The 19,058-nt window shown below is 44.0% G+C and overlaps 1 protein-coding gene across 1 annotated transcript in view; it reads right to left on the minus strand.

Annotated features, from left to right (window-relative positions):
• Positions 1-1,556: 1,556 nt before the first annotated feature.
• satb2 (SATB homeobox 2) overlaps positions 1,557-19,058 on the minus strand; it is a gene marked incomplete at both ends in the record, with an annotated part of 55,058 nt that continues 37,556 nt past the window's right edge. The window contains 2 exons of the mRNA XM_083996072.1: positions 1,557-2,000; positions 4,126-4,341. Of these exons, the coding sequence (XP_083852198.1) occupies positions 1,557-2,000; positions 4,126-4,341 (660 nt within the window). The remainder of the gene's footprint in view (positions 2,001-4,125; positions 4,342-19,058) is intronic.

Genomic DNA, 19,058 nt, shown 5'->3' on the forward strand with positions numbered 1-19,058 from the left:
TTCTGTTTTTAGTAACGTTGGGTTTTAAAAATGCCGCTTATTTCAGGGCTTTCTCTTAGCGTCACATGATCCTGCTTTGAGTCTGACCAATCAGCACAGAGTAAATCTCAACAAGCCCCACCGGGACTTCTTCAGGGCCGATCTGAGTACCGACCCCCAGGCAGGGACTCTGTTCGGCCCCGTTAAGTTACCCCAAGTTCCTGCAGTGGAAACGCGTTGCCTTTTTTCTTGTTCTTTTTTTTTCCTTGCGGGTGTTGTCATGGTGATGTGTCCCCTCCATCCTCCCCCTCCTCCCCCTCTCCCTCTCCCCCTCCACCTCACCCACCCAGCCCACGTTACGCCACATCCTCCTGATGTCCGTCCACCGTCCTCCGGCCAGACCGGCGGCGTCTCTCTGTGACTCATCTCTGAAGCTCAAAGTCTTTATTTTATTTTTACGAGATGAGGCCGAAGACGGAGAGACCGAGGTCACGACATCCACATGATGAGGAGTGTGTGTGTGTGTGTGTGAAGAGTAAGTGCTGAGATTGGACCGAGGTGAGGTGAGGTGAGGACAGGATGCTGCGGTCGGTCGCTTCCTTTTTTTTAAATTTTATTCAGCCATGAAACGATGATGAACAGGAAGTCCTGTGGATCCTGAGGATCATCGACATCCTGAGGGATCATGGGAGTTTTCCAGGACCCAGTCTGTGGATCAGCGAAGTGTGTGTGTCCTGTGGGACTGTGCTCAGTTTTTATCCTTTTTGTTTTAAAGAGGAGGCCTGTAAGTCCGTGGAGTGTCTCTCTCTCTCTCTCTCTCTGCTGATTGGCTGATTCGGAGATTTTTTTTCATTTTCTTTTGTTTTGTTTTTATTTTTTTTGTTTTAATCTGAAAAGTCTGGAGTGAATTAGTATTCGAACATTTGTGGGAAAACTGTTTCACAGTGTCTGAGGTGATCCAGTCCACAGGTCGGAGGTCACAGACGTCAGAGAGTGTGTGTGTGTGTGTGTGTGTGTGTGTGTGTGTGTGTGTGTGTGTGTGTGTGTGTGGTCAGCCGACGGAGACGCTTCTGTCTCCTACAGTTTCTGTGCAGCCTCGTTTTTCCAGTTTGTTTCTGTATCGTAGATCCTTTACACTGCAAAAACTCACAATCTTTCCAAGAATATTTGTCTTATTTCTCATCAAAATGTCTCATTTCTAGTCAAAACTAATCTCTTTCCACTTAAAATAAGACTCATCACCTAAAAATGAACTTGTTTTTAGATCAGTTTCACTTGTTTCAAACTAATTTTAAAATCAAATTCAAATCTGCCAGTGAAAAGAAGTTTTTTGTGCTTGTAATAAGGAAGAAAAACTTGCTCCACTATCAGATTTTTCTACTTATTTCAAATGAAAATAGACTTGAAATGAGTAAAAAGTGTCTAAAAACAAGCTGCTTTTTAACGTGATTAGTCATATTTTAGGTATAATGACATTTGTTTGACTAGAAATGACATTTTGACTAGAAATAAGACAAATATCCTTTGAGTTTTTGCAGTGTTCTTCTCCTCTTCTCCCCCCGTCAGTCAGTCAGTCTCTACCTCTGGTAGTCGGCCTGCTCTCGGGGACTGGACGAGGAGCTCTTGTCTTTGGCGGCGTCGTCCTGAGCGTTGGCGTTGGTTCCTGAGGACGAGTGGCTGGAGGCGGAGCCAGAGGAGCCGCCGCCGCCGCCGCCGGCCTCGGTGGACGGGTAGATCTCCTCCGCTCCGTCCTCGCTGCTCTCCGGGTCCTCGGAGCCGGAGAGCAGCTCCTCCTCTCGGTACTCGCTGACGTCCACGCCGCCGCTGGCCGCCGCGCCCTCGCCCAGCTCCTTGAGGCGGCCGTGGTGCTTCACGTGGTAGCGCTGGTTCTGGAAGAACTTGATGATGGTGTGTTTGGGCAGGTCCAGCTGGGCCGACAGCGTGTGGATCGCCTCCTGGTCCGGGTACAGCCCCACGTCCTGGATGAAGCTCTGCAGGATGCCCAGCGCCTCCAGGGAGATCTGGACACACAGCAGGAAGGACCGGGAACAACCGGGGAGAAACGGGGAGAAACAGGAAAGCCAGAGTTAGAAACATAAATGCACACAGTGAAGAACATGACTATTAGGGGTGCGCAATAATTGGGATCGATCCAAGTCAATACCAATACCAATACCCAAACTTTTTACTTGCAGTACAATTTTAGTTACAAGGCATCTTTATTTATTTATATAGCGCATTTCATACCAAGGCAACTCAATGTGCTTTACATAAAGACAAAACATTAAAAAAAGAAGCATAAAAAACAAACAAAACACTAAAAACAGAGTTAAAAGCAAGAGCAAATAAAAGTAAAATAAAAGAAAATAGATAAAGTTTTAAGTTCTTAGAAGAGCTCAGCTATAAGCACGTGAAAAGAGAAATGTTTTTAACCTGGATTTAAAAGTGCTGACAGTTGGGGTTGATCTCAGTTCTGCTGGTACTAGTAATAACATCTACTTTTGTGTAGGGGAGAGCAATGCATCATAATTTAAAACATGAATGCATCAATATTTATGCGAATTTGAATGAACATTTGAATTTTCATGATCATTGAATTATTTTCAAATGTTTCCTTTATTAATTAATCACCATTATGTTCATAATAAAAAGATGTGAAGTGAGAGAGGAGCGGTGTTTGCAAAGCCACTCTGTAACAGGAGTTGCATACTGATTGTAGAGGAGAGAAACCAAAACTTAAAGGGATAGTTCACCCAAAATTCAAATTTCACTCATTATCTACTCACCCTCATGTCAACTAAGAGCTGTGAGAATTTTCAGAGTCCTCCGTTCCTTCTCTGAGTTACGGGGGGGTCTGCGCAGCAGTATTTGTCCATATAATGGTTGTGAATGGACACCAGAGCTCTTCGTCCAAAAAGACACACCAAAAAACATCCAAATACCTCCATACTGCTCGTCTGTAATGTCCCTCTTGTATTGAAGCCCCGACATGAGAAATTGTTCCGCCGGTCAGTGCAAATCACGTGAGATTTGCACTTACACAGGCAGAGCAGTGAACTGAGACACTGGGAGCTTCCGCTACAAACAAGCTTAAAATATAGACTTATTTAATTTTTTTCGGAACAATTTCTCATGTCGGGGCTTCAATACAAGAGGGACATTACAGACGAGCAGTATGGAGGTATTTGGATGTTTTTTGGTGTGTCTTTTTGGACGAAGAGCTCTGGTGTCCATTCACAACCATTATATGGACAAATACTGCTGCGCAGACCCCCCCGTAACTCAGAGAAGGAACGGAGGACTCTGAAAATTCTCACAGCTCTTAGTTGGCATGAGGGTGAGTAGATAATGAGTGAAATTTGAATTTTGGGTGAACTATCCCTTTAAAGGGATAGTTTAACATTTTGGCAAATTGGCCCATTGCCATAATCCCTATAGTCATAGCAGTAGGTTCGTTACCTTTAATTGTCGGTGCAAGCTATTTTTAGAACGGCGGAGCAGAGCCGTGAGCTGCTCAGAGCTACGCTACGGAGGCTCATTATGGGATTTCTTGGTTTCCCTCATCAAACTCATCAAATACACAATCCAACAACTCCACAACGCTCTGGTGGACAAGTTGTGAGCTGCACATTCACCACGCTATGAGATAATAACACAACGTTACCACACAGAGTTGTTTTATGAAATAAATGCAGAGACTGCTTGATGAAAAACTGTCCCTGAAGGCAACGCGCATCAGTGGTTTTGCATGAATTTCCCTCTAAAACAACTCTGTGTGGTAACGTTGTGTTATTATCTCATAGCGTGGTGAATGTGCAGGTCACAACTTGTCCACCAGAGCGTTGTGGAGTTGTTGGATTGTGTATTTGATGAGTTTGATGAGGGAAACCAAGAAATCCCATAATGAGCCTCCGTAGCGTAGCTCTGAGCAGCTCACGGCTCTGCTCCGCCGTTCTAAAAATAGCTTGCATCGACAACTAAAGGTAACGAACCTACTGCTAAAATGATAGGGATTATGGCAATGGGCCAATTTGCACATAAAACGTTGAACTATCCCTTTACGTATCGATCTTATCACACAAGTATTGATCAATATCAATACCAACGGTGGTATCGATACTATGGATATTATACTAACGTCTGTACCTTAGTGCGCGACCGTGGCTTCTTGTTGCCTCCAGAGCTGCCGACGCCCCCGGGGGGACACCCCCCCGCGGCCCCTCCCCCGCCGGTCTGAGACCCGTCCTCGCCGCCCGGCAACGACAGCGGCTCCTCGCGCATCGGGGACAGGCGGTGGTGCTCCTTCATGGGCGCGGCCACGGGCGGCGGCCGGTGCAGCGCCTGGCGGGACAGACAGAAGAGCTGATTAATGGGGCACAGTGACCCCTGATCAAGACTGGAGCACACACACCAACAACAACATCTCACAGGAAGAGTGTGTGTGAAACTTTTCATAGGAATAAACGGGAATATAGAGGAATAAACAGGAATAAATGAGAATAAATCCAAAATTTACAAAATTGGCCCTATAAACAGGGAACTTAAATATAGTTGGGGAAAATATATTGTAGCATAATCTTGGCTAAAACAACCAGATTTAATGCAAGTACACTTGAATATCTATATGCTATTCCTTTATATTATATTATATTATATTTTACTCAACATTCATGTTTTCTGTTGTTCAGTAAAATAATTGATTGTTCAAACAAGAATTAAAACTTGATAAAGTTCTACTCACAAATAAATCTGTTCAAATGTCATGTTTTTTATTTAATTGTATTATTTTGCATGGATGTCTGCTGCTTATGACAAAACAAAATATTTACATTTATGCTTGGTTGTGATACAGTTTGTTTAAATGACCCCCAATTTCCAGTTAATTCCCAATAATTCCCATGGAAGGTTGCCCATTTGGAATGTGTTGTCAGCTCACAGTAGCTGTGGCTGCAGGTGAACAGAGGTGTGTGTGTGTGTGTGTGTGTGTGTGTGTGTGTGTGTGTGTGTGTGTGTGTGTGTGTGTGTGTGTGTGTGTGTGTGTGTGTGTGTGTGTGTGTGTGTGTGTGTGTGTGGTTTCTCAGGTGTCACGGTCTATTAACCTGCTCCAGTCCAACACTCGCTCTTGACCTTTGACCTGATGAGTGTGAGATTAGCTCTAGTAAAAGGCCAACCACCTCCTGTCGCCACAAAGTGTCTCATTGACAAACTTATGACACCCCATCACTTTTTAACCAGCACATTCAATAGAGAGGACACAGAGGGGGAGGGGGAGGAGGGAGTAATTACTTTGGATTAATAATTAGATTCAGTCTGAAACAGCTGCAAACGTTTAAGTGTGTGATGTTTATGTGGATGAGCAACTTTTTACAAGTCAGTTTGAAATGTTTCAGTGAAGAAACAATAGAGGAAAACTTCTAATTCAAATATTTTAGGGAAAACGACTCTAAAGCAGCAGTTTCAGTTGTGTTTTAGTATTTTATGTACTGTCTCTTGTACATAAGTTAACAACGTATCCCTGCCCACATATACAGTACACAATGTTATGTATAATTGGAAGGTGGAGGTTCTGTAGGTGGTGACGTAGGTGGTGCAGTTGGTTGTGTAGGTTGTTAAATAAGTGTTTTATACTGTAGATAATTGAATAGGTGGTTAAGTGGCTCGAGGAGTGCATTGTTATATTGATGTTATACAAGTGGATCTATAGGTGGTTGCATCTGTGGTTATAAAAGTTATTATATTGGTGGCTGCCTAGGTGGTAACGTACAGTTATATAAATGGTTTTATAGGTGGTTAGGTGGATGTATAGGTGGTTGCATAGGCGGTTCTATAGGTGGTTTTGTAGATGGTTGTATAGGTGGTTATGTAGGCAGTTGCACAGGTGGTTGCATAGGTGGTTGTATAAGTGGTTGTATAGGTGGTTGCATAGGTGGTTGTATAAGTGGTTGTATAGGCGGTTGCATAGGTGGTTGCATAGGTAGTTGCATTGGTGGTTGTATACAGTAGGTGGTTGTATAGGCAGTTGCATAGGTGGTTGTATAGGTGGTTATGTAGGCGGTTGCATAGGCGGTTGCATAGGTGCATTGGTGGTTGTATTGGCAGTTGTATAATTGGTTGTATAGGTGGTTGCATAGGCGGTTGTATAAGTGGTTGTATAGGCGGTTGCATAGGTGGCTGTATAAGTGGTTGCATATGCGGTTGTATAAGTGGTTGTATAGGCGGTTGCATAGGCGGTTGTATAAATGGTTGTATAGGCGGTTGCATAGGTGGCTGTATAAGTGGTTGCATATGCGGTTGTATAAGTGGTTGTATAGGTGGTTGCATAGGTGGCTGTATAAGTGGTTGCATATGCGGTTGTATAAGTGGTTGTATAGGTGGTTGCATAGGTGGCTGTATAAGTGGTTGCATATGCGGTTGTATAAGTGGTTGTATAGGCGGTTGCATAGGTGGCTGTATAAGTGGTTGCATATGCGGTTGTATAAGTGGTTGTATAGGCGGTTGCATAGGCGGTTGTATAAATGGTTGTATAGGCGGTTGCATAGGTGGCTGTATAAGTGGTTGCATATGCGGTTGTATAAGTGGTTGTATAGGTGGTTGCATAGGCGGTTGTATAAGTGGTTGTATAGGCGGTTGCATAGGTGGCTGTATAAGTGGTTGTATAGGCGGTTATGTAGGCGGTTGCACAGGTGGTTGTATAGGCGGTTGCATAGGTGGTTGTAGTTTAGTTTAGTTTATTAGTTTAATAAGGGACAGTGTGCAATTACATTAATAATTTGCAGGAAAAATGAAAAGATGGTTGCACCAGATTTAGCTCACAGCTAATTTCCATCTGTAGTCCCTACACGTAACATAAAAATGATAATGATTGATTGTATAGGTGGTTGCATAAGCGGTTGCATAGGCGGTTGTATAGGTCGTTATGTAGGTGGTTGCATAGGTGGTTGTATAAGTTGTTGTATAAGTTGTTGTATAGGCGGTTGCATAGATGGTTGTAAAGGTGGTTGCATAGGTGGTTGCATCAGCAGCAGCAGCGTGCATGGCGTCCTGTCCTGCCCTGTCGTGTCGTGTCGTGTCGTGTTGGGAGGCAGAGAGGAGAGTGTGGACTCGTCGGTTGTTTGTGAGCTGTGTGGTGTCGTCCCTCCCTCCCCCTCCCTCCTCCCCCTCCCTCCCCCTCTCTTTAAGAGCAGGGAGGGGCTCCCACTGGAATGCCCAGCTATAAATCTGTGGCGCATTAAAATTAAAGGACCCACATAAAGATAATAGTCACTCGCCTTTCTCTCCCTCTCTTCAATAATAACAGGGTATTACTTAAATAATATTGAGGGCAGGCCAGACCATGAAATTGCTCCGATTTCATTCGCAAGGGGCTTTTTTTTTTTTTTTTTTTTCTCTAAAGGGGTGTGGGTGGTGATGGTGGTGGTGGTGGAGGGGGGGTGATGACCAATTTACAGGAATTCAGTAGGTTTTTTATTTTTTTTGTGTCATTCCTCCTCCAAATCCTCTCCTCCGTCCGTCCTTCCTTCCTTCCTTCCTTCACCCGACGTGACAGTTTGAGATAGAGAGGGAAGACAGAGGGAATGCTGGGAAACCGACGGCTCAGTTATATCTCTATGTCTCTCTCTCTCTCTCCCTCTCTCTCTCTAACGAGGACCACACAGCCACAAACATCCCCCATACAAACTCACCCAGACACTTAATAACTAAATTGAGGGTAAATCATGGAGGGGATTGTGAAACCTCCCCCTCTACTGCACTTCTACTCCTCTTCTCCTCCATTTCTTCTCCTCTTTTTCTCCCCCTCTCCTCCACTTCTTCTCCACTTCTCTTCTTCTCCTCTCTTTCTCCCCCTCTACTACACTTCTACTCCTCTTCTCCTCCTTCTCTCCTCTTCTCCTCTTTCTTCTCCTCTTCTGCCTCCCCACTTCTTCTCCTCTTCTCCTTCCCTACTTCTGCTCCTCTTCTCTCCTCTACTCCTTCTATTATTCTCCTCTTCTTCTTCTCCACTTCTTCTCCTCTCCTTCTTCTCCTTCTCTCCTCCTCCACTTCATATCTCCTTCTTCTTCCCCAATTCTTTTCTTATCCTCTCCTCTTTTTCTCCCCCTCTCCTCCACTTCTTCTCCTCTTTGCTCTTCCTCCTCTTCCACCTCTCATCTTCTCCTCCTATACTCCCCCACTTCTCCTCTTCTCTTCCACTTCTTCTCCTCTTCTCCTCCACTTCTTTTCCCCCTCTCATCTTCTTCTTCTCCTCTTCTTCTCCCCCTCTCCTCCACTTCTTCTCCTCTTCTTCTCCCCCTCTCCTCCACTTCTTCTCCTCTTTGCTCTTCCTCCTCTTCCACCTCTCCTCTTCTCCTCTTCTCCTCCTCCCCCACTCCTCCTCCACTTCTCCTCCACAACTTCTCCCCTTCTCCTCCTTCCCCACTTCCCTTCCTCTTCTTCTTTTCTTCTCCCCCACCTCTCCTCCTCTCGTCCTCCACTTCTCCTCCTCAACTTCTCCCCTTCTCCTTCTCCACCTCTCTTCCTCTTCTTCTTTTCTTCTTCTCCTCCTCCCCCACTTTTCCTTCTCTCCTCCTCCACTTCTCCTCCTTCCCCACCTCTCTTCCTCTTCCTCCTCTTCTCTCTCGTCTTCGTCTGTGTTTATTGGTGTTGACAGTTCAGGCTCTTGGATCGATACCCAGACACAGTCTTGTATCGATGGAGGAGGAGGAGGAGGAGGAGGAGGGGGGGGGGGGGGGGGGGGGGGGGGGTTAGTGTCCTGGTCTCCCTCATGTCCTAATGATGATGTCGTAGAGCAGAGCTTCACCTCCTCCTCCTCCTCCTCCTCCCCCCCCTCCTCTCTCTCTCCTCAGGTCTAATGCATCGGGACACTAATGAAGTGAAGCCGCTGCCAAACCAACATGACTCCACATCCAAATCAGCCCCCAACTGGAGGATGCCAGCTGCCCCCCCCCCACACCCCCACACCCCCCCACCTCCTCCTCCTCCTCCTCCTCCTCCTCCTCCTCCTCTTCTCTCTCTCAGCTGTAGGTATACTAACTACAGTGTTTTAGTGTTTCAGTTATAATAAATCAGTACCGATCGTGGATCAGTCGTAACCACTTGTGGTGAAACATCATTGGATCCAGGTGAAAGTCGCTGAACCTCGTCTGAGTTTCATTAAATATAATTAACAGACTGACTCAACAGTGACATTTAAAACTCCGCGATGACCCCGAACGTCTCACACACACACACACACACACACACACACACACACACACACACACACACACACACACACACAGGCCAGATGCCCCAGGCCAGGTTTAAATGTCGTTTCCTTCCACAGTGACGACGTCGTGTCTCGGACCGCCGTCCTGGTTCAGGTCAGCGAAGGTCTCAGGGACAGACGGAGGTCACGGTAACTAGAATATAATATATTCACTGATGAAGTTTTCATACTTTTAATCTTAGATTTTCCTACATGACCATGTGTTGATTTAAAAAGCTGCAGGTTTGAGTCCCTGAACGCATCAGAGTTAAAGAACTAAACAACCAGTTTCTCATGATGACTGATCGATGAGTCTGAATTTTAAAAGTCAAAGATGGGAGAGTTATTCACTAACTACAAACTGACTGATGGATGAAACATGTTAAATTGATATAAAGTAGTTTAAAGACTTGTTTCTTAAAGCAGAAGTGAGTGGTCCGGTCGTTTTCGCTAATGCTGCGTTCCAGGCAGGCTTTTGAAATCATAAATTACAGCTTCAAGTCACAACTTACGACTTTGTAGCGTTTCAGGCAACCCACTCGTGTTTCTCCGACCTGTTTTACCGGTGAAAGTCACTATAACGGCCACTCGTAACTTCTGACCGGTGAACTCGTACCAGATCGAACTGGTACCACTTCACGGTCGGAAAAATACGAGTTCCGTAACAGTCCTCGTCCCTACGTCACCACATTCACGGCGTTCCTTGGCTGCACACACAGCTCTGCATGCCGTTCTCTCTCCTCATTGGATAAAAACTGTAGGATACGATAAATGTTTTCTCCTCGACTCAGAGCAGAGCAGAGTGACTGACAGACCCGTGTTTCAGTCCAAACACTCTATGTAAGTGATTGCTGTCGGAAGATAGAACTATTTAAGACTTATATTAACACAAATATATCACTTACTTCTGCTTTAAGTATAGACTACTTCCTGGCTTTTTTTTATATTTCTGTTGTTTACAACTTTAAACTTTTACTTTTTACGTCACTACGATTGTTTTTAACGTTTTAACTATAGTTACTGTTCAAGCTTTAAACGTACAAAACACAGGATGAGCTTATGGAATATGATGCATATTATACATTAAACTACTGTACAATATATGAAATGGTTTAGCTCCGACAGACATTATATACCGGTAAGTTATCAAAACCAAACCTATTTATTTAGGATGGCTTTTACAGTAATACCCAGTAGTAAGATGACACTTTTATCTTATTTTATCTTATTTGATTTTGTTGTATTTTATTGCTTTCACTGTTCTTTGATTGTTTTTGTTTTTTTACTTATTCTTCTTTTTATTAATTACCTTCTGTAAAGCACTTTGGTACACCGAAAGGATTGTTGTAAAGGGGTGTATAAATAAATAAATGTCTTCTTTTAATACAAGTAGGTGTGTTTAGCTGCATTTGTAGAGTAGACACTAGTTTTATCGTAGTAGAGTGTGAACAATGAGAAACTTTATGTGTTATTAGTGACTTTAGATTTATTATGTTCGTTCATTCAGTTATTTTATTTCCTGTAAGATTCACATTTTCTGACGGAATCAGTCGTGATTTCTCCTCGATGCAAACAGGAGGTTGAATCTGTTTGATTCTTGTCACTTCCTCTCCTCTCTCTTCCTCCTCTTCCTCCTCCTCCTCTCTCTCTTCTTCCTCCCCCCCCCCCATGTCCCTGTGCAGCAACAACAATACTCTGATCTCTGTGAACCGCAGCCTGTGGAGTCCTGCGGTCGGACCGGCTCTTCTCATGACATGATTCAATATTCCTGAAAAACTTCTGCTGCTCCTTCTTTTCCGTCCCAGTCTTTCCTCCTCCCTCTCTCCCTCTCCTCTCTTCCCCCCTCTCCTCCCTCTCTCTCTCTCTCCTGGCAGCTCTGTGAGTGCACTGCAGTAAAATGAAAAAAGTTTTCTTTTAAACGTAAATCAAGGCAAATTACGACGCAGAACTATGAAAGAATTATAGAACATGAAATATTCATCTTCTCCTTAATGAGCTCTGGTTCTCCAGGGCCTCGACTCTCTCTGCTCTTTCCTTTCTGTGTGTGTGTGTGTGTGTGTGTGTGTGTGTGTGTGTGTGTGTGTGTGTGTGTGTGTGTGTGTGTGTGTGTGTGTGTGTGTGTGTGTGTGTGTGTGTGTGTGTGTGTGTGTGTGTGTGTGTGTGTGTGACCACCAGAGACACCATTAACACAGAGATAAATATGTAATGAAGGAAAAATCACTTTTCTGTTAGTTTTGTGCATGACTTCACCTTTCCTGTTAATCAGTGTGTATTTTATGTATTTCCTCTCTTTCTCCATCTCTCTCTCTCTCTCTCTCTCTCTCTCTCTCTCTCTCTCTGTATTTGAGTGTGTGTGTGTGTGTGTGTGTGTGTGTGGTTGTGATCCAGGCGGAGGGAGTAGATGAGTCACTGCGCATTTAACATTTTCTCTTTTTCTTTTTTTTTGTGTAAAATGATGTTTCTTTGATGAAAAACTGTACACACGTTATATTACTTAGACCAGTCTGAGTGTGTGTGTCACTGTGTGTGTGTGTGTGTGTGTGTGTGTGTGTGTGTGTGTGTGTGTGTCACTGTGTGTGTGTGTGTGTGTGTGTGTGGTTGCACACGTGTATCTGTGTGCACGCCACGCACACTGTTGTTGCGTTGCTGCATATTTTTTTCATTCAGTCTGTGGGTGGTATTCATTCTGTTTATCTGCAATTAAACAATTAACTTAATTGTGGTTTGCCAAAAAGCCCAAACTCCACCCAGCAGCAGAGGAGGAGAAGAAGAAGAAGGGAAGAGGCCACCGAGAGAGAGAGAGAGGGAGAGGAGGGAGAGATGGTATTTATCTCTCTGAGCAGATCTAAGTGTTTATTAGTTTTACTTTTCAGCTTTAACTCTGTGTTTGAACGAAAAAAAAACCTAAAACATTATTTGAAGAAGCAGCTGACAGCTACGTTACAGTATGACGTCTGTTCAGTCTATTCACCTGTTTTCATCTCATTGATACTTATTGATTGATTATTTGTATATAATTCAGTCTGAAACCTGCAGACGTTTCATTTTCTGCCAAAGAAAAACAACTAATCTGTCAAGAGTTGGTGAATGTTTATAGATGTTTCTTAAAACCCTCCTGTTGCCCTTCTGGGTCAAGGAAGGAAGGAAGGAAGGAAGGAAGGAAGGAAGGAAGGAAGGAAGGAAGGAAGGAAGGAAGGACAAAGGGAAAGATGGGAGGAAAGAAGGAAGGGGAAAAAGGAAGGAAAGCTAGAAGGAGGGAGGGAACAGATTGGGTCAAAAAAGAAGGAAGAAAGTAAGGAAAGAAGGAATGGAAAAAGGAAGGAAAGAAAGATGGAAGGAGGAAACAGATTCGTTCAAGGAAGGAAGGAAGAAGGAAGGAAGGAAGGGAGAAAGGAAGGAAGGAAGGAAGGAAGGAAGGGAAAAGGAAAGAAAGATGGAGGGATAGGGAACAGATCAGGTCAATTGGATCAAAAGAGGAAGGAAGAAGAAGTAAGGCCGAAGGGAAGGAAGGAAGGAAGGAAGGAAGGAAGGAAGGAAAGGAGAAAGGATTGAGGAAAGAAGGAAGAGAGAAAGGGAACAGATTGGGTCAATTTGACCCAGAAGGACGACAGGAGGGTTAAGAAAAATAATACAATTATTATTTATTTATTATTATTTAAATATTTTCTAATTAATATTCAGTCAGTGAATGAGCTAACCGCTGTAGCTGTGGTGCAGATTATTATGGTATAGTTAGCTTTAGTCTGAGCAGTAACATTTATGTCCTGAGTGTAAAGTCATTGACCAGTTTTAGTCTTTTTTTTTTTAATACTTAACGATCTCCTGCTTTAGCGTCGTTACAGTAACATGGATGGTTTTGTTGCTAGGCGACACCTAGTGGTCGTGGCGATCATGACAGGAAGTGAAAGTGCGTATAAAACGTACGTTTAAAGGTCGATGTGATTGTTTGTTTACGCCGTTACCGCGACAACCGAGCTCAGCATCCTTTCCTTTCCTTTCCCCTGAAGCTAAACGCAACGAAGCCACGATCTTTATCATCTGATCATAGTAACCATGGTGACCACAAAGATGTGAACGCCATGACGACCGGAGAGAGGAGGAGGAGGAGGAGGAGGAGGATGCAGCTCTGCATCACTCACACCTGTCGTCTCTCTGTCTCTCTCCTCCCCGGCCAGGTGCTGCTACACCTGGACCATCAGCGGCTCAGAGGGAGAGACGAGGTCCACATTGTTTTGATAAGAGCCATTTGTTGCTGCCATGGCAACGGGAGGAGGAGGAGGAGGAGGAGGAGGAAGAAGATGAAGAGGAGCCCAGTGGTTGTTACTGCTTGTTCTAGTCCAGCACTCCTGGGGTCTGAGCCACGGTGAGCGGACACACACACACACACACACACACACACATGGACACACACATGGACACACACACACACACACACACACACACACGGACACACACACACACAGAAATCAATTTAGCAAAAACAATAAAGAAATAATTTATAAGAGCCGCCTCCTCTCTGCCAAATCAGCTGTGGGACTGTGGCACTTCACTGCTACAGTCGTATGAACCAAGAGTCACGTCAGTCAGAGAGAAATGTGACGCTGCTGACACGGACACACACACACACACACACACACACACACACACACAGGAACACACAGAGAAACACACACACACACAGAGAAACGAACACACACACACACACAAACACACACAACACCTGCAGACTGAAGGCACAGTCAGATCTCCCAGAGCCCCGAACGATGCAGAAACAGCTCACGCTACTGTACACACACACACAGGAACACACACATTTACACACACAAATTCACATGCACAAATTCACACACAACCACACACACACACACACACACACTCGTCTCCCAGTCTGTGCTGTGGTTGGCTGTCACAGAGTCTTGGACCGTCTCATTGTCCGAAACACAAAGGAGCGTCACATTACTGACTATCAGTGTGTGTGTGTGTGTGTGTGTGTGTGTGTGTGTGTGTGTGGCAGATGGGACACATGTGTGGTCTGTGGTGGTGGTTTTGGGGGGGGGGGCGGAGCCTGAACCTGGGGGGGTCTGAGCTGAAGACAGCAACACCAACACGCACACACACCTCGTTTCTCATTAATAAATCAACAGTGTTTCACCACAATTCATCTGCCTGTGTCTCTGGAGGAGGAGGGGGGGGGGGGGGGCAGGGTAAAGGGGGGGGGGGGGGGGTCACAACATGGTCGTTAGGAGAGTGAACTTTATTCTTAGTGTGCGAGGAGCAGAGGAATGTGTTAATGGTGCCACCACAGCTTCCTCTGGATGGGAGGAAGAGAGAGGAGCTGCTGCTGCTCTGTGGTGGTGGTGGTGGGGGGGGGGTGGGAAGAGGAGGTTAGGGTATGGGGGGGCGGAGCCACAAAACAAGCCCCCCGATTCATGTTGAGATGTAAAAATGGGTTAAAAAAAAAAGAAAAAAGGTTTGAGCATCGGCCTGTTTCTGATTTATGACATATGGTGCAGCCTATACAGTATGTGGGAGATAATCGCTTTGCATTGTGGGGCGTCGGCCGGGGGGGGGGGGCACTGTCACTCAAACTGGACGAGCGGGCCTCAAACAGTGGGATCAGCCTAAACTTGGTGCTCCAGGTTTAATCTGAAGGAACTGTTTGATATCACTATCTGAGACAGTTAAAGGGACAGTCCAGCTTTTTGTGAAGTGGGGTTGTATGAGCTATACAAATGCCCATTAAAGTCCCAGTGTGTATGTAACTTATTTGGCTTTTTATGATCAAAAATCAAACCTGTCTTTCATAAATCCGTATTTCACTGAAGGTGAATCACAGCTGCTACAAATGAAAGCTTTCTGGTTCCTTAGAATGAGTTGTTACAAGTCGTTACAAATACAGAAGTGGGCGACGCACCGAACCGAGGCGGCCATGTTGCATCGTGACCGTAGGTAACCACGGAAACGGCCTGTTAAAACTGTCACCACTGTGTAGTGTGAGGAAGGACGGAGGCACTGGTGTTGCATTCAGGTGCAGTCAGGCAGACGGCCGTCGGCAAACCAACCGGATGTCATTTTACTCCACCAGAGAAAGACGGTAAAACAATACCACATCACCATGACAACATGTTGTCACCTGTATTGTTGTTTACATAGACGCTTGTTTATCCTGTTACATGCAGCGTCTGTTGTCTGTCTGACGTCTGCCCCATTTCACATGAATGCAACATCAAGAATACGTTCAGATATGCAACCGCACCGCTAGATGGGGGGAATTCCTACGTTTAGTTTAGTTTAGTTTAATAAGTTTATTTGTATCAGGGACAATGTACAAAATAACATTAGTCTCGAGATGAGACGAGATGCCTTGTACCGGATTTAGCTTACTAGCTACTTTCCATCCGTAGTCCCTGGGCAGGTGAATAAGAACAATAGAAATATAAGAATTATCAATTTACATAGCATTCTAAACATCCATACACATATGCATACACCCTCTCACACATCACAAACACTCAGGACATAGTCCTATTTCATATCAGTTAACAAAACATACAGTTATTAAAATACTTCACACTTTGCCAAGGTTAAAAATAATTTAGGCTCATGATTAATGCTGACATGTCTGATTTCTTAGGATCCATTGTTTGACTTCCCGGGAGAAAACATTGAAGTCTGTACAGAGTTTCAGATTAGTTGTAAGATTGTTCCATGATTTGACAGATTTAAAAGAGAAGGCAGATTGAGCAAAGGCAGAGCTACGCTTAGGGATGTTACAATCTCCACTTGAGACAGATCTTAAAGCTCTGGTGGAGTGCTCAGAGCAGAGTTTAACAAAGGTTTTCAATGGGGGAGGGGCAACATTATGAATCATTTTGTACACTAGACGGACATTAGAATACATCATTAGATTATCAAAGCTAAGCATTTTATATTTGTTTAGTATTTCACAGTGATGATACTGTCGTGACTTTCTGTCTAATATTATACCTTTAAGTATAATATCTGCAGTATAGAGGTCTCTGCTCATCGCGCTGCACCGAGACACAGGCAGTAACAGAACACTGTTGTCAATGAGGGACCAGATTAATCAGCGTATTTTCGAAGTCCCGCCTCAAAATAATAATAAACACCAGTTCAAGAGCAGCTACGAGCTAAAGTAACAATGTTCGATGCATCAGCTGGTCGGAGAAAAAACAAAAGTTAGTTTCCTAAACGCTGAGTCAGATCAAACAGCTGACTGCATGTGGTGAATGATACTGATGGAGCTTCCTGTCCTGTCATGTGGGAGTCGGTGAGCTGTCATTGGAACATACTAGCTCCTGTAGCTCCATGAATAAACTGTGTATAAAACTTCATTATTCAGAATCTGAAGCTGCTAAAGGACGTTCATGTTTTATAGAAGACACAAAGTCCAGGTTTAGTGGATTTAGTCTCTTTCTGCTCGTTTATAACACGTTTTCTTTCAGACACACGACCACCAGTCAAAGCTTTGGACTCACCGTCTCATTCAGTGGGTTTTCTTTATTTCTATCACTTTCTACATTGTAGATTCAAACTAAAGACATCAGAACTATGAAGGAACACATGTGGAGTTGTGTAGTAAACACAAAAGTGGTAAATAAAGCAGAATATGTTTAATATATTAGATTTTTTGAAGTAGCCTCCTTCTGATTTGATGACAGCTTTTTGTACCCTTTAGATTCTGAGGTCGAATCGTCACCTGGATGGTTTTTGTTCTCCAACAGTGCTGAAGGAGTTCCCAGAAGAGCTGAGCTCTTACTAATATGAATATGAATGACTTTATTAATCCCCAAAGAGAAATCCATGTATCTGTCAGCTCAGGAGAAACCATCTCAGCTGGGTTTAGGTCAGCTGACAGAGAACACTTTGGTTTTAATCAACACTTTCTGTGTTTACAACAAAACTCCTTCATAGTTTTAATGTCTTCAGTTTGAATCTACAATGTAGAAAGTGATGAAAAAATAAAGGAAAACCACTGAAGAGTCCAAACTTTGTGACTGAGCAGCTCTGATCCAGATCAGACCTGAGCTCAGACTGTTTTGCTGCTGAATTAATGAACTTTAATCTCAAATCTTTAAGTCAGAGACTGAATTTCCTGCAGAATAAACTTGAGATCTGTCAGTTTGACTTTTGACCTGAAGGTGTTTTAAGAGGATGAATCAGTAAAGGTCCTGCAGCAGCAGCAGCAGCAGCATCGTCATCGTCACTCTGCAGATTTCAGCCTCTGTGACTCTGAAGGATTTCTTCTCCTTCTACTTCTGACACTTTACTTTTCCACGTCCATAAATTTAAATTAGTTTCCAAAATATTTCCCAGGAAGTTTCCTGATGAGAACTCTAATTATGGGTAATATACAGTGGGGCCTATTAATTATTTCTAACCCTTTCTAAAGTTAAGCAGACCACATCCCTGACACTTTGAGAAAACACGTGAGCTGTGGAGATGTGGAGAAACAGAAAACAGAAACAGAAACAGAAACGAAGAGTAAAGTTTCCAGTAATAACAGAAGGAGGAGTAAATATTTACTGGGATTTAGAACGGAGCTTTAAAACTTTCTCTGAAAACGAGCAGCAAAGACGGATCTGTGATGATGAAGGAGGAAGAGGAGGAGGAGGAAGGTTCAGGTTGACAGATGGTTTTTGTTTTTTTCTCAGTTGGAGGAAAAAGAAATAAAAGCGGAGCCTCAGCACTTTGACTTCCACCGAGACAAAACAACAAACTGGAGACTTCAGAGAGCCTGAATCCTTGTTTTTCATATTTGTCCTGTTTGTGTTGCCGCGGCGTTAAATCACTCACACATGAAGCAGCTTGTGTGTGTGTCTCTGTGTGTGTGTGTGTGTGTGTAGTTTCATTATGGACAGTTAATGAAAGAGGCCAACACATCAGTGAGCTTCCTGCATCGATCTCACCCCTCCCTCCCTCCCTCCTCTCCTCCCTCCTCCCTTCCCTCCCTCAAAACCTAATGGGGCATTTCCTCCAGTGCCACACCACCCAGCAACAGTGTTTACTCTCCACTCCACTGGGGCACGCACACACACACACACACACACACATATACAGTACACACACACACGATGAGGGCGATGAGATCAAACGGCGCTGTACACACTTACACGAAATGAATATAATGAGTAAATAATAATGACAGGTGTGGTCTCTGAGGGAGGGGGGGGGGGTCCTCTCTCTCTACACTTCTTTGACTCAGTGGGTTTGAAGCACAGCTGGATGCACAGCTGTGTGTGTGTGTGTGTGTGTGTGTGTGTGTGTGTGTGTGTGTGTGTGTGTGTGTGTGTGTGTGTGTGTGTGTGTGGTCAGGTGACACAATGGTTTTATATGAAGAGCTGAAGTTTACCGTACATTGATATATTGTTATTGTAACACTTTACAATAAGGGTTAGTTAGTAACATTATTAAGCATTAATATATAAACTAATGTGTTAATTAATGCTGAGTAATGCATACATAATGATAACTAATAACTAATAATGTATTAACTAACTCTGAGTAGTAAACATTAACTGCTATCTACAGTAATAGGCTACATTCATTCATGTGTTTCCTAATCCTAAATGTGTTCAATTCAAAACAACTTTATTAATCCCACAAGCAGCAGGTTGTCGCGGTTTGTATGGCCTACAATAAATAGACGATAAATAAATGTGTAGTGTAGTGTAGTGCAGTGCAGTGCTGTGTAGTGTAGTGTAGTGTAGTGTAGTGCAGTGTAGTGCTGTGTAGTGTAGTGTAGTGTAGTGTAGTGTAGTGCAGTGCAGTGCTGTGTAGTGTAGTGTAGTGTAGTGTAGTGCAGTGCAGTGCT

This window comes from Trachurus trachurus, assembly GCF_905171665.1.
Source record: "Trachurus trachurus genome assembly, chromosome: 21".
In the NCBI taxonomy this organism is placed as follows: Eukaryota; Metazoa; Chordata; class Actinopteri; order Carangiformes; family Carangidae; genus Trachurus; species Trachurus trachurus.